This window comes from Oncorhynchus keta, chromosome 1 (genome assembly GCF_023373465.1).
Source record: "Oncorhynchus keta strain PuntledgeMale-10-30-2019 chromosome 1, Oket_V2, whole genome shotgun sequence".
Classification (NCBI taxonomy): domain Eukaryota; kingdom Metazoa; phylum Chordata; class Actinopteri; order Salmoniformes; family Salmonidae; genus Oncorhynchus; species Oncorhynchus keta.
Window position 1 is genome coordinate 45,888,998 of NC_068421.1, and position 16,197 is coordinate 45,905,194.

The window sequence follows — 16,197 nt, forward strand, 5'->3', positions numbered from 1 at the left end:
AGACTGAGAATCTGCTCAGATTTTTGCTGAATACCCCCCCCTCTCAAAGTGCAGTGCCAAAGACTTGTCTTTATGGAAGGCCAAATATACCGTTGAATAGTAAATTGCACTCTTTCTGTGGTGTTTGCGAAGAGCGTACACCACTCTTTCATAGAAAAATATGTTTGAGATTTTATTCTAGTTTTACATAGCAAAAATCAATTTAAGCGTTAAGGCACATAGGTTACCATAAAATGGCCAGTTTGAAGGTAAAAAAAAATACATTTGGTTTGTCAGTTGGGAAGAGGTCATATACAAACAAAGTGAACAAAGACATGGAATTAGCATGTGACAGAATAAATCAGGAGAATTAAACATAATTAGGTGCCAGTTACTAATGAATATGACTAAACACACATTAGGAGGCTACTCAAGATGTAAAATGACGTGATGAGTTATAGCAATCAGATAGCAGACAAGTGATCTTATGTGGAACAAAATGTGAGTTTGTCCCTACAGAATGCTGATAATTGTAGTCCCAGCTGAACAAAGTGTTCCGTGTGGAATGGAATCAAAGTGAAAATCAAGGCCTGCATGTACATTTATCATAAATTGTGATGTTAATGAAATGAACTGACAATGGTGGTAAAAGAGTTCCACTGACTATGGTTAGACAGGGTATTTTTCCCTCAATAATCCATGTGTCGGAGTTTGAAAGGAAAAAAGGAGCTATGCATTGCATTAAAAGGGGGTGGAAGTATTGCATTATAAATGAAAGTGGCCAGGCAGTTGATTAAGCATTAGATCCAACACAGCCTGGCTCTGGACAGAAATCAAATCCGATAGGTTGCAACTTTAGCCCTTCCTTGGAGAATATTTCCTTTGTGAATCTTTACTTTGGTTGAGCTACAAACTTGGAAAGAATAATGAAATATAAGCAAATCAACCTTGGAAACAGTTTGTCATAATGAAACCTATGTAAAAAGACAAATCATGGCCATCAGTGATTGAGATGTAAATTATGTTCAAGTGAGTGGCATTCTCTCTCAACCCCAGACGATTTCCAAATACTCAGGTGATCTTCCATTGTGAATTGCGGTCTTCCGAGCCAGCATCGGTTTGTGGTGGTAAAATGAAAATGTGGTCCCAAGAAAATCACATTGACAGAAGAAAAACAACATTGAAGCTGTAATAGAATAGATAGTGACTTGCTCTTCAACAACACACATTAAATTAGCATCAATTTCTGTACTGTTATCTAAATACAACGCAAACTAATTTTCACAATATACACTGAGGGTACAAAGCATTCAGAACACCTCTTTCCATGACATTGACCAGGTGAAAGCTATGATCCCTTATTGCCGTCACCTGTTAAATCCACTTCAAATCAGTGTAGATGCAGGGGAGAAGAAAGGTTTACAACAGATTTAAGCCTATAGAGATATGGATTGTGTTTGTGCCATTCAGAGGATGAATGGGAAAGAACTACCACGCTGCTGGGTTTTTCCACACTCAACCGTTTCCGGTGTTTCAAGAATGGTCTGTGGGAAGCATTGGGGTCAACATTGGCCAGCATCGCTGTGGAACGCTTTCGAAACCTTGTCGAGTTTATACCCCGATGAATTGAGGCTGTTCTGAGGGCAAAGGGGGGTGCAACTCAAAATGAGAAAAGGTGTTCCTACTGTTTTGTACACTGTGTATATCATGTCTTGCTACAATTATGTCTAATTGCGAACAGATGCAGAATTGGATGAAATTAAGCTTTGAATTGACAAATCAAAGACAAAATGTGATTAAGGTAAAACTTTAAAAGAGAAGCCATTTTAGACATAACAATCTTGTATAATTTCACCTTGCTACCAAATAAATAATGCCAGCATCAGAGACACATTATCGAGTGCAACCCGAGTTGCCATCGACCAGTAAAGGAGCTGGCTAAAGCTGTGTTATTGACGTCATAAGTCATTGTCTAACTGACCGTTCCGATCCCACGGTTTCCTGTGACAATATAATGGGAACGTTGTTCCTTCAACAGTCATCCCACGGGGCAAGAAATGTAGAAAAAGAAGCTGCACTGTCCAGCCGTATGCATAAACGTGTCCTTATTAGAGAAGGTTTATGTAGTCTTATGAGCTGCGCCATATTGAGATGTTTTCCCAACATTGGCACAAACGTGCAAGAGTCATTTAAAGTCACAGTAGGTACCTGGACACTTCGGAGGCATCATATCCAAACTATAGGAAATGTCCCCTATAGACGTGTCAAAAAGGAGTTATTGAGAGAAAATGGCTCCTATCGCAAAAAAAAAAAAGGTTTTGGTCTCAATTTCAACCTTCTCCATGTAAGGCATCAAACTACTATCATCTCACGACAGCCCAGTGGTTTTGGGATGAACTGAACTCCCAAGGTGATATCCAAATTAAATAAGGGAGTAAAAGAAAAACATTGGTTTGTTTGGGTGAAGAGTCTGACCACACGGCTAGTGTGCTGCTAAGTCTCCTCATCCCAGAGACAGAGCTGTTTGTGGGGGACATAGTAGGTGAAGTGGTAGCCTTTGCTGCAGCTTTTGATGCCACACTTGTAGGGGCTGCCTTTGCCTGTAGTGTCACGGTTGCGGCAGTACTTGAGCAGGCAGGGGTACCACTCCAGACGCAGGCTGAAGCTGCAGGAGCAGGGCTGCCACACGTCTCTCGTAGAGCGGCACGACAGCAGGACCGGGACCACGTCCACCGACTGGGGCAGGATCTCAAACACGGAGCCCTCCACTCCTACAGGTGCAGCAAGCAACATATTTGTGAGTCAATGCTCTAATAAAAAGGTAGCCTGGTCCCAGTTCTGTTTGTGTGGTCTTGACAACTCCCTCTGTGACAATGACCATAGGATTCAGCAAGACAGCACAAACCAATATGGGACCAGACTAGTAATAAGGAACTTTGTCATGCAAGAGTGCTGTTCTCTCTATTCACTCAGATGGTTCACCATGCACTGTACACTATGACCATCAAGCAACATAGTTTACAGTACTGCAGTGTACATTATCTATGCCTAGACACTGTGGACTTAATATAAAAGGAATAAGTTAGTCCTAAATATTTCTAAAACTAAAAGCATTGAATTTGGGACAAATCATTCACTAAACCCTAAACCTCAACTAAAACTTGAATAATAACATGTAAATTGAACAAGTTGGCTCAAATTGGAGGAGAAATGGACTTCATCACTGCTTGTATTTATAAGAGGTTGAATGCACTGAGCTGTGGGTTTGAACTACTGGCGCACACCCATGCATACCCCACAAGACATGCCACAAGAGGTCTCTTCACAGTCCCCAAGTCCAGAACAGACTATGGAAGGTGCACAGTACTACATAGAGCCATGACTACATGGAACTCTATTCCACATCAAGTAACTCATGCAAGCAGTAAAATTAGATGTTTTTAAATGTAAAAGAATTAAACACCTTATGGAACAGCGGGGACTGTGAAGCAACACACACATTTTGTACTCTTATATATATATATATATATATATATATGTGTGTGTTAGTGGTGGAGTAGGGGCCTGAGGGCACACATATTCAGACTATTGTAATGTTTTCAAAATTATATAAACTGCTTTAATTTTGGAAGAGTAGCTGCTGCCTTGGCAACAGCTAATGGGGATCCATAATAAATACAAATAAACTAAAGACACATGGCTATTTTCAGTCAGCAAAACAACTAATCACGAAACGTAATTGTTTAAAATTGAGCCAAGAATACACTCGTATAGAAAAAGAGTTTTAGGAGCAAAACAGACATTCAGGGAGAGTGTAATCTTTGTTTACATTGTCAAAGACTAATAGTGCTATTGAAATAGAACAGTGCTAGTTTGGTATGGTAGTGTACATATAGAGCTAAAATGTATTGGATTCATTTACATTCGAGCGAGTAAGTGATTAAGGTCTAGACCAAGGATAGGCAACACCATTCCTAGAGGCCATAGTGTGGTGGCTTTCATTCCAGCTAGTCATACTTCACAGAAAGAGTGAGAGGGTGGGGTCTGACCTCTCCAAATGAAAAAGAGAAGCTGGGAGGGCAAAAATGAAAAGGTGAAAAGTATCTTTTATTCCACGTCCACACAATGGTGGACAAATGTGTATCATGTCTTGAGAAAGGCCACTAGGACAAAACATTGACTGAAAGATACAGATCGTCAGTTGTGGAAAAAGTACACAATTGTCATACTTGAGTAAAAGTAAAGATACCTTAGAAAATGATTCAAGTGAAAGTCACCCAGTAAAATACTGGAGTAAAAGCCTAAGTATTTGGTTTTAAATATACTTAAGACCCCTTGGAACTCTAGGGGCAGTATTTTCATTTTTGGAAGAAAAAAAACATTCATCTTAAAACGGGATATTTTGTCAGGAAAAGATGCTAGAATATGCATATAATTGACAGCTTTTGATAGTGTTTTCTAACGTTTCCAAAACTGTAAAGATATTGTCTGTGAGTATAACAGAACTGATGTTGCAAGCGAAAGCATGAGAAAAATCCAATCCGGAAGTGCTCCAGGTTTTGAAAGCGCTGCGTTCCAATGAGTCCCTATATTGTACCATCAACGAGCTTACACTTTCTACGTATTCCCCAAGGTGTCTACAGCATTGTGACGTAGTTTTACGCATTTCTGTTGAAGAATAGCCGTAGGCAAGCACATTGCGTATGTGGTCACATGGTGGCTCCGAGAGAGATTCTCGCGTAAAGTACAGAGGTAGCCATTACTCCAATCGGTCCTAGAGAAAAACAAATTGTCCCAAAGGATATATTATCGAATAGATATTAGAAAAACACCTTGAGGATGGATTCTAAACAACGTTTGCCATGTTTGTCGATATTATGGAGCTAATTTGGGGAAAAAAAATCAGCGTTGTGGTGACCGCAATCTCCCAGCCAAACGTGAAGAACAAACGGAGCTGTTTCGCCTACAAAAATCATATTTTTGGGAAAAAAATTAACTTTCGCTATCTACCTGGGAGTCTCGTGAGTGAAAACATCCAAAGTTCAAAGGTAAACGATTTAATTTGATTGCTTTTCGTGACAAGGTTCCCTGCTGCTAGCAAGGCATAATGCTATGCTAGGCTATTATAAACTTAGACAAATGCTTGTCTAGCGTTGGCTGTAAAGCATATTTTGAAAATCTGAGATGAGTGTGATTAACAAAAGGCTAAGCTGTGTCTCAATATATTTAATTTGTGATTTTTATGAATAGGAATATTTTCTAGGGATATTCATGTCCGCTGCGTTGTGCTAATTAGTTTCAGACGATGATTATGCTCCCGGATCCGGGATGGGTAGTATCAAAAGTAAAAAAGTATAAATCGTTTCAAATTGCTTATATTAAGCATAACAGCCGGCACCATTTTATTTTTACGGATAGCCAGGGGCACTCTCCAACACTCAAGACATCATTTACAAACAAAGCATTTGTGTTTAGTGAGTCCGCCAGATCAGTAGGGATTACCAGGGATGTTCTTTTGATAAGTACATGAATTGGACAATTGTCCTGTCCTGCTAAGCATTCAAAATGTAACGAGTAATTTTGAGTCTTAGGGAAAATGTATGGAGTAAAAAGTACATCGTCTTCAGGAATGAAGTACAAGTTGTCAAATATAAAATTGTAAAGTACAGATACCCCAAAAAACTACTTAAGTAGTAACTTAAAGTATTTTTACTTAAGTACTTTAGACCACTGCAGATAAAAACGAAAGGTTATTTTCCATTTGTATTAATTCCCTTTGGGACGACATTATCTGTGACACACTGTGCCCACATTCATTCTATTGACCTCTCTCCAGCCAATGTTGGACATCCCTCTCCCGGGTGTAGATGGCCTCCCGGGCCTCGCTGCACATGTTGTAGATGTGGCTGCTGAGCTGCCACGCCCGGCTCAGGTTCAGCGCCACGTTCATGGTCAGCTGGTCCAGGCCCCGCCTCTCCTCGGCCATGCGGATGGCGTGAGGGTTTTTCTGATGGACAGCAGGACAAAGTCAGTCATGTCGCCAAGGTCACTTTATCAAACTGAGATAATGCTCATGCACTTCCCCCACTCCGAGCAAGGACACTCACTGGCCTTATTTGTTACTTGTTATTCCCTGTATATTTCCTTTGGAGTTATCACTGATTAGACACAGCAGGAATAGGTGAAAGCAACATAGTGGAACTACAAAGGAAGCTCTTGCTAGCAAGTATCATGTTGTGTTAGATCAGTGATTACCTGAAGGAGAGGAAGAAAGGATAAATGTAACATTCAAACAAGGCCATTCAGTAAGCGAATTTCCCTGTACTACTAGTGCATATGTAACGGAGAAGGTTTGGAACCACTCTCGTGTGAATACTTCTGTTAGCTCCCTGAGCGAATGCCTTGGCTTTAACTCGGTGACGAACAGTCTTGAAGCACCAGAGTTGGAACCCCGGTCGGTGACCCATACCTGTCTGAGTCGGGCCATGGACTCGCTGGGGATGAACTCGTTGTGGTTGAGGCGCGAGATGAAGCACAGGGCCTGGTACTGGCTCTGGCCCCTCTCCAGCTCCCCAAGGATGAGCGCCCGGAAGATCTTCACATCCTGAAGCGGAGAGAGGGAAGGAGACAGATTGTGAGGCAGCATGACTGCAACTGCATAGGATCTGGTTTGTGTTCGTTATGCACCAAATGGAAAATAATGTTGAAACCGAGGGACTTACTTGTCCAATAAGAAATATTTAAATGTTCAATTTAAAAAAATAAAAAATTTGCTAGGGTGTGCCATACTGTTTTGGACCAGTATAGTAGGCTTGAAACAAGTTTGGAATGCACATTAAAGCAACTGAATCCTTCATTCTGCATCTACATTATAATGAGAGACTTGGAGAAAAGAATTCTACAATTTACAGTCTCCTTTCACTAGAACTGCTTATTTGCACAGTCAAATCGGTGCACAAAGAGTTCAACTAAATCAACACCCATAACTTCAAAAGAGGAATCATTTAGTTACACTTTTCATGTTGACAAAACAGAAATATGTTGGAAGGTTTTAGCATGACTTTGTTGCTGTTGGCAACCGAACAAGAAATCTGGCTGGGCCCCAAGGCCATAAAGAGCAGCTCTAGCCGAGGACAGCAAAGCCACAGACCTGTCTCCCCCATTCATCAGCTCTCCCTTCCCTGACATCCTCTTGGCTCTTTCTCCCTCACACACACACACACACACACACACACACACACACACACACACACCCTCAGCTTTTCACACACACACATCCCAAGCAGACAGCCCGCAGAGGAGAACCAACTTTTACTCTCGGGGGAATAAGGAGAAACTCTTGGACAACTCAGATAAACAAGCTAGATCTACAGCCACCTCCAACCCCCGTTTTGTTTGCCACCTCTCAAGCTCTTTCGTCTCACTCTCCTGTTTGGGAAACTGTACTTTAGAGCAACACGTCCATTTGGTCTCCAGAGATACTCGTAATTCATTCAACGCCTTGTATGGGAAATCTGGTAGAACATGTTGCATGTAACGCCAGGACCGTGGGTTTGAGTCCCGCTGGAGCCACCCATACGAAAGTGTATGTACACACGACCGTTAGTTACTTTGTTATTGTCGCGTTCTGACCTTTATTTGTTATGGTCAGGGTGTGAGTTGGGGGGGGCAGTCTTTCTCTATTTCTGTGTTTGGCCTGATATGGTTCTCAATCAGAGGCAGCTGTTTATCGTTGTCCCTGATTGAGAACCATACTTAGGTAGCCTGGTTTTCACCGTTGGTTTTGTGGGTGTTTGTTTCCGTGTGTGTGTTTGTCGCCACACGGTACGGTTTGGTTATTTCACGTATTAGTTTATTGTTTTTGTATTTCATTGTGTTCAGTGCTTTTCTTATTAAAATCGTCATGAACACTTACCACGCCGCATCTTGGTCCGATCCTTATTCTTCAGATGAAGAGGAGGACATCTGCCGTTACAATTATCTAGCTCAACCGGAGACAAACAAGCAGCTGCTAATGACTCACAATAACTGGAGGAATGTCCAAGTCAGTGACGTTGTCGTTGCTTTAATTGATCTGTGTGTTGGAATAGCAAAGCACATAATTGAAGTATAATCGGAGCCAGACATGAAGGAATCATGGCATAAGGGAATGAGAATTTAAGAAAACACAGAAGGGAAGGTAGCTATATATTTTATATAAGTAGTGGCAGTATAGGACCTCCCAGTCAGTAGACAAATGGGGCAGCGGCACTGGGTGGGAAGATGAGCTGTGTGTGTGTGGCATTCCTGTCAGATGGGGAGAGGGGGTTGGGGGGAGGGACTGCTCCAGGCACACTCGGGGTAATTTCAGGAAAGCTCTAACAGCTCTGCTCCTTTCCTCTAAAACCACCTCTGACCTCAGCCACCGTCAAAGGGGAGGAGCCCGGGCAGACAGCAGCAGCAGATGGGGTAGTACAACGGGAGGACATGGTGATGCAGCCGAAGCTTCATGTTGTCATGCCAGGTGTTAAGACTGAGTGACATCTATATATTACATTTAACATCCTGCTCTAAACTATGTTGGAGACCTATGTGAATTTCTAAAAGGCAAAAAACTGAGAAGTGTTTTTATGAGATATATATATATATAAATAAAATCTGTTTTAAATAAGAGCTAAAAAAAACATGTATGGGATACTGTCACTAACCCAGTAAATGGGTATAATTTATTCAAATAAATAAGATGACACCCTCTGTTCTATAAATACAGCCGCACGAGAAGGATCATGCTTTTTGTTTATCTGGAGTAGTCTGAACTTCTGCCTGCAACAGAAGCTCTGTGCCAAGTTACTAGGTTGGCACCCACCCAGTCCTAAGTACCACAGCTACACCGTGTGATCGAGGAAAAAGAAAGACATTAGGTTACAGGATAAAAGTGAGAATGTGCAACCAATGATGGGCCGTGTCAGAAAATGGCACAAAAAAAGGTAGTACACCTGCTCAAATAATGACAGACTGTAAATAAGCCATGTCATGAGCAAGGAACCATGCAAGGGAATATTCAAGCCTAAGCGATCAAAAGATAGATCACCCAACGACTGCGTGGCCACGCACGCCTCCAACTCAATCATCAAGTTTGCGGACGACAACAGTGGTAGGCTTGATTACCAACAACGACGAGACGGCCTACAGGGAGGAGGTGAGGGCCCTGAATTGGTCCACCCACACAGACAGCATCGTGAAGAAGGTGCAGCAGCGCCTCTTCAACCTCAGGAGGCTGAAGAAATTAGGCTTGTCACCAAAAGCACACAAACTTCTACAGATGCACAATCAAGAGCATCCTGTCGGGCTGTATCACCGCCTGGTACGGCAACTGCTCCGCCCACAACAGTAAGGCTCTCCAGAGGGTAGTGAGGTCTGCACAACGCGTCACCGGGGGCAAACTACCTGCCCTCCAGGACACCGACACCACCCGATGTCACAGGAAGGCCATAAAGATCATCAAGGACGACAACCACCCGAGCCACTGCCTGTTCACCCCGCTATCATCCAGAAGGCGAGGTCAGTACAGGTGCATCAAAGCTGGGACCGAGAGAGACTGAAAAACAGCTTCTTTCTCAAGGCCATTAGACTGTTAAACAGCCACCACTAACATTGAGTGGCTGCTGCCAACACACTGACTCAACTCCAGCCACTTTAATAATGGGAATTGATGTAAAATATATCACTAGCCACTTTAAACAATGCTACTTTGTTTACATACCCTACATTATTTCTCTCATATGTATACGTATATACTGTACTCTATATCATCTACATGTAATACATGTATCACTAGCCACTTTAAACTATGCCACTTTGTTTACATACTCATCTCATATGTATATACTGTACTCGATACCATCTGCTGCATCTTGCCTATGCCGCTCTGTACCATCACTCATTCATATATCTTTATGTACATATTCTTTATCCCTTTACACTTGTGTGTATAAGGTAGTAGTTTTGGAATTGTGAGTTAGATTACTCGTTGGTTATTACTGCATTGTCGGAACTAGAAGCACAAGCATTTCGCTACACTCGCATTAACATCTGCTAACCATGTGTATGTGACAAATAAAATTTGATTTGAATTGAATTAAAAACCTGCCAAGTGGGTTGGTATTGTTAAAAATATAAAAAATCTGCACATTATGCTAATTTCTTTATGGGAAAAGCAAATGTCTTTAGCAGCTGATGGTGACAGAGTATTACTGATGTAATAAAACCAGTAACTGGGTTCCTGTGTAAGAAGAAAAAAAGGGAGGCAATCCGTGATTGAAAAGTATATGAACAGCTGCTCGTCGAACATCTCATTACAAAATCATGGGCATTAATATGAAGTTGGGTCGCCCCTTAGCTGCTATAACAGCCTTCACTCTTCTGGGAAGGCTTTCCACTAGAAGTTGGACAATTGCTGCGGGATTTGCTTCCATTCAGCCACGAGCGTTAGCGAGGTCCAGCACTGATGTTGGGCGATTAGGCATGGCTCGCAGTTTGGATTTCTAATTCATCCCAAAGTAGTTCGATGGGGTTGAGGTCAGGGCTCTGTGCAGGCCAGTCAAGTTCTTCCACAACGATCGACAAAACATTTCTGTATGGACCGTGCTTTGTGCACAAGGGCATTGTCATGCTGAAAGAGGAAAAGTGCCTTCCCCAAACTGTTGCCACAAAGTTAGAAGCACAGAATAGTCTAGAATGTCATTGTATGCTGCAGCGTTACAATCTCTCTTCTCTGGAACTAAGGGGCCGAGCCCGAACCATGAAAAACAGCCCCCCCAGATTATACCTCCGCCAAACTTTACAATTGGCATTATGCATTCGGGCAGGTAGCATTCTCTTGGAATCGGCCAAACCCAGATTTGTCCACCAGACGATGAATGGTGATTCATCACTCCAGCCGACACTTGGCATTGTACATGGTGATCTTAGGCTTGTGCAGTTCGCCTGCTCAGCCATGGAAACCGATTTCATGAAGCTCCCGACGAACAGTTATTGTGCAGATGTTGCTTCCAGAGGCAGTTTAGAACTTGGTAGTGTGTGTTGCAACCGAGGACAGACAATTTTTATGTGCTAGGTGCTTTAGCACTCGGTGGTCCCATTCTATGAGCTTGTGTGGCCTACCACTTGGTGGATGAGCAGTTGTTGCTCCTAGACGTTTCCACTTCACAATAACAGCACTTATTTGACTGGGGCAGCTCTATCAGGGCAGACGAACTGACTTGTTGGAAAGGTGGCATCCTATGGCGGTGCCACATTGAAAGTCACTGAGCTCTTAAGTAAGGCCATTCGACTGCCAATGTTTGTCTATGGAGATTGCATGTTTGTGTGCTTGATTTTATACACCTGTCAGCAACGTGTGTGGCTTAAATATTTGAAGTGGTGTCCACATATAAAAGTATGGGGACACAGGTAGGTAGCCTAGTGGTTAGGGCATTGTGCCAGTAACCGAAAGGTTGCTAGACCGAATCTCCGAGCGGTCAAGGTAAAAATCTGTCATTCTGCCCCTGAACAAAGCATTTAACCCACTGTTCCTAGGCCGTCATTGTAAATAAGAATGTTCTTAACTGACTTGCCTAGTTCAATAAAGGTTAAATTAAAAATAAAAATATATATATATTTCAAACAATGGATATATATATATATAAAAGAGGTCAACCGATTAATCGGAATGACCGATTTAAGTTTTCATAAATCGGAAATCGCTATTTTGGGACACATTTGGCTAGGCAAGTCAGTTAAGATCACAATCTTTTTTTCAATGACGGCCTAGGAACTGTGGGTTAACTGCCTTGTCAGCTCCGCGATTCAATCTTGCAACCTTACGGTTAACTAGTCCAACAATATTAACCAGGTGAAATTGTGTCACTTCTCTTGCGTTCAACAGTTTGGGCCGCCTAATTTGCCAGAATTTTACGTAATTATGACATAACATTGAAGGATGTACAATGTAACAGGTATATTTAGACTTAGGGATGCCACCAGTTAGATAAAATACCGAACGGTTCCGTATTTCACTGAAACAAACGTTTTGTTTTCAATTTTTGTTTTCGAATTTCCGGATTCGACCATATTAATGACCAAAGGCTCGTATGTGTGTGTTATGTTATAATTAAGTCTATGATTTGATAGAGCAGTCTGAGCGATGGTAGGCAGCAGCAGGCTCATAAGCATTCATTCAAACAGCACTTTTGTGCGTTTTGCCAGCAGCTCTTCGCAAGCACAGCGCTGTTTGTGACTTCAAGCCTATCAACTCCCGAGATTAGGCTGGTGTAACCGATGTGAAATGGCTAGTTAGCGGGGTGCGCGCTAATAGCATTTCAAACGGCACTCGCTCTGAGACTTGGAGTGGTTGTTCCCCGTTGCAAGGGCCGCGGCTTATGTGGAGCGATGGTAACGATGCTTTGACAGTGGTGTTGTCGATGTGTTCCTGGTTCGAGCCCAGGTAGGGGCGAGGAGAGGGACGGAAGCTATACTGTTACACTGGCAATACTAAAGTGCCTATAAGAACATCCAATAGTCAAAGGTATATGAAATAGTCCTATAAATACTATATTAACTACAACCTAAAACCTCTTCCCTTCATGTTAAAAGGATGGTTCCATGTTAAAAGGAACCACCAACTTTCATATGTTCTGAGCAAGGAACTTAAATGTTTTTTATTTTTTTATTTTTACATGGCACATATTGCACTTTTACTTTTCCAACACCTTGATTTTGCATTATTTAAGCCAAATTGAACATGTTTCATAATTTATTTGAGGCTAAATAGTTTGTTATTTTTGTATTATATTAAGTTAAAATAAGTGTTTATTCAGTATTGTTGTTAATTGTCATTATTACAACAAAATAAATGGCAGATTTAATCGGTATCGGCTTATTTTGGTCCTCCAATAATCGGTATCGGCGTTGAAAAATCATAATCGGTTGACCTCTAATTGAAATATATAATTTATGCTCCAATTACATGCTCCAAGCGCAAAATTCACAACTGTTTGATACAGTTAGGGTTTTTTATCATATCTGCTAAAAGCAGAATATGGCCACATAATTATATCTAGTTTTTCACCCAACATTCAGAAAAATCGGACAAAATGTGTGTTGCATTGATATCCAAAATGTTAAGAGGCATGGCTCTCATTTGACATTCATAAAAATCGCCCTCCTCATTTACTAGGAGTCCTAGCCCATTTGTTATCTAGCGTTTTAAAAATGTCAGTGCGCTGATAAATAGACTACAAGCACGCCAAAGAGGGAGGTTTGTATCCAAACTGACTATCTGCATCAGGGCGAAAAGCCAAAAGCTAGTGTACCCACACAACTCCACTTGCAGGCTCAACGTATGATCTACAACATAGGAGAGGGTTAGGGCCCATTTCATAGTTGGTTACTTTTCGTGGGAAGCTTATTTAAAGAGGTACACAAAAGCCTTTTCTCGCACTCAAAAAGGTCCTATTTACAGTGATCATTCTCTGTAGCTACGCTGTAGCCATGCTACCCCGACACCTTGAGAGAGAATATGCTGTTCATGGCTGTGAAAGAGAGTCGTAAAACTTCTGTAGACCCGTAACATTGAACGAACCCATTGAAAATCAGACTGGTCACTATGACTGCTGGCGGGGTTAATGGCAGCCAGTGAACTTTTCGACGCCAGTAAAGTTGTGCCAAATGCCATCCCCAGAGTTCCTGTCGCTTCCTGTTTTCCAAGCCACTCTAAGACCCTGTCTGTTTGATAAGGCTGCTGTTTGGTGAGGCCCAGCAGTCACAGATTGACATTTGGGATCAGTGGTTTACACAGTGAGTGGTAGAGGATGAAATAAGTCTTTAAATAAATCTTTGAGAAAGCCAAATGGTGGGCTTTTTCTTATATTCTACTCAAACTGCCAAAATGCAGGTGAGCACATTTAAAAATATATATAATTACACCAAAATATGGAAAAATGTCAAATGTAGTAAACAAAACAAAAAGTTTACTACGTCGAGCACCAGTAGGGCAGTCGTTTTGAGAGAGAGAGAACTCAGCCGAGACATCCAAATGTAGTGCAAACAAACTTCTCGAAAAGCAACAAGCCAGCTCAGCTGCACACGGCTCATTTTTGTGGAGGGAATAAATAAATATATTTTTTAAAATAATTAAGTTCCCCTTTAAGCATAATAAGGGATTACCACTCGTTTTTGTGATGGTAAAGATATTGTAAAGATATTTGCATTGGTGTCTCAGAGACCTGGGTGAAAAGGCACAGGTGTACAAGGAGGATTAAGACGGAAGAAAGACAAACACAAACAAAGAGGAGGAAGAAAAGGAGCTTGGCTGAGAAATGCTGGAGTTGAGGCTAATTACGGAACACTAAGAGAAGGAATGTGAAGTCAGATTTTGGGGGATCGGTTACACCTGGCTGTTTTGTCAAGAGAATTAGCAAATGCTGTCTGGAGTGAAGGGCCAATGAAAACACAGGGGGTACCGTTGCTGGGAGGCGTCCTAGTGGGTATTTAAACAGACAATAAAAAAAAAGGTACGCTTTACTTCAAATGGCTATGTAGGTGAGAATGAGAACACGCCTAAAGGCATTGACAAAACACACACTCAAAATGTAAAGATGGTATGTACATTCATAATCTAACCATGCATGGCCATCAGATAATTCAAAATGAATTAGCAATTGACAACAGTATTTTTCAAAAAATGTAAGTATTTGGAAAGGCCAGTTTCTCCAAACTAGCAGAAAAACATGCCGGTTTATTGACATGCAATTCGGATCAACATCAGTAGCTTGATAAGTGATGACCTTCAGCTATAGCTTCAGTCCCATACAGCTCCAACCCAACCTGTCCCACGGACATCAAAGATCACAATCAAAAGATCGGACTCTTCAGAATCCAAATTGCTCAGGCGTTGAGTAAATACTTATCCGATCATTTCCATGGGGTCATAGAAATGTATATTTTTCTAGTGTCCTTCTGCTTTTACATCTAATTTGAACCATATTTTTTAGTTACTTTCATTTCCTGTTGTTTGGTGGAAGTTAATGAACAATAGCGAGTGATTAGTTCTTCTTATACCTTGAAAGGAAGACAAATGAAAGTTGAAGAATTACACCATCAAAATAGGTTTTATCGACATTTTGTAGGAATGGCCATTTTCCCATTAACTATTACTAGTTCAGGCCCCTTTGACATTTAATTTACACTGAAAATTGGCCATATCTGATAGATTTTACAAGGTGCCTTGTTTTCGTTGAGCTGCAGTCCAAAATATCCACAAAAGGAGTACAGATGGGTCAAACCAAGCAGAAACCACATCCATCCGTTTTCTTTAATAAAATTGTCTTAATTTAGTTTAGTGTTGTGCATAATTTGATTGTAAAAAGTTCAAAATGTATTCGGTGTTACTGTGTCTGCCCTGTTCCTCTCCTGCCTGGCTCCGATTGTGGGAACGACAAGAGACCTTAATATTAGCAGTGTTTAAAGGCCAAAAATCTGCCTGGCGACTCGGAGCAGTATAAAGACATCGGCTAGTGGACGAGAGGCCAGAAGACAGTCCTCAGTGAGAGCAGCCCAGAGGAGAGGACAATGAGTATGGGGAAAAAAGGCCCTTCAAACTAACCTGGTGCTAGCTCTGTTTGTTCTGTGTAGCCAATAGCCACAGGAGTGAGTTGGTACAGCACAAACAGATACGGGAACAGGCTATCGCCAAAACAGCTAAATTGGCCGAGAGTGAACAAAAAAATGCTGCCTAAATGATGATTTCACACCAAAACAACAAGGCTACCATTCTTAAGCCGCTTGTCTTAAGAGAAAGACAAACTAGACACCATTCTTCTCCACACCTCCGTCTTTAGTGTTCATGCTGATGGTCTGCTAAACTCCAAAGATATTCTGAGGAAATGCACTGCAGTTCCTGTGTATTGCTCACTTCCCTGTATTGCGCAACTTTTGCTATCTGTGGAGCAGATCTCCCACACAGGGATCAATACATGGTGGGAGATGGAGTTCACAGTAGTGGGACCTTACACAACTGCAGCGGGTGCATTCACTGGATGGCCCCCATGGTCTTAGAATTCTAACCAGTATGGTATCCATTCCTAAAACCACCTTTTCCAAGATATGTTGTGACACTGCTTGCCCATAAATAAAATAAGTCTGACAAGTTTGTGCAAGTGACAATCGGGGTGGCCTCGGGTAGGATCCCGAAGGCGAGGC

General features: G+C 41.7%; 1 protein-coding gene across 2 annotated transcripts in view; it reads right to left on the minus strand.

Annotated features, from left to right (window-relative positions):
* Window positions 1-159: 159 nt before the first annotated feature.
* The window catches only part of LOC118386373 (out at first protein homolog), a 34,839-nt gene continuing 18,801 nt past the window's right edge, over window positions 160-16,197 (minus strand). For both annotated transcript variants that reach the window (XM_035774094.2, XM_035774086.2), the window contains 3 exons: window positions 6,449-6,583; window positions 5,806-5,986; window positions 160-2,750 (listed from right to left, as the gene is read on the minus strand). In XM_035774094.2, the coding sequence (XP_035629987.1) occupies window positions 2,473-2,750; window positions 5,806-5,986; window positions 6,449-6,583 (594 nt within the window). In that variant the 3' untranslated portion in view covers window positions 160-2,472. The remainder of the gene's footprint in view (window positions 2,751-5,805; window positions 5,987-6,448; window positions 6,584-16,197) is intronic.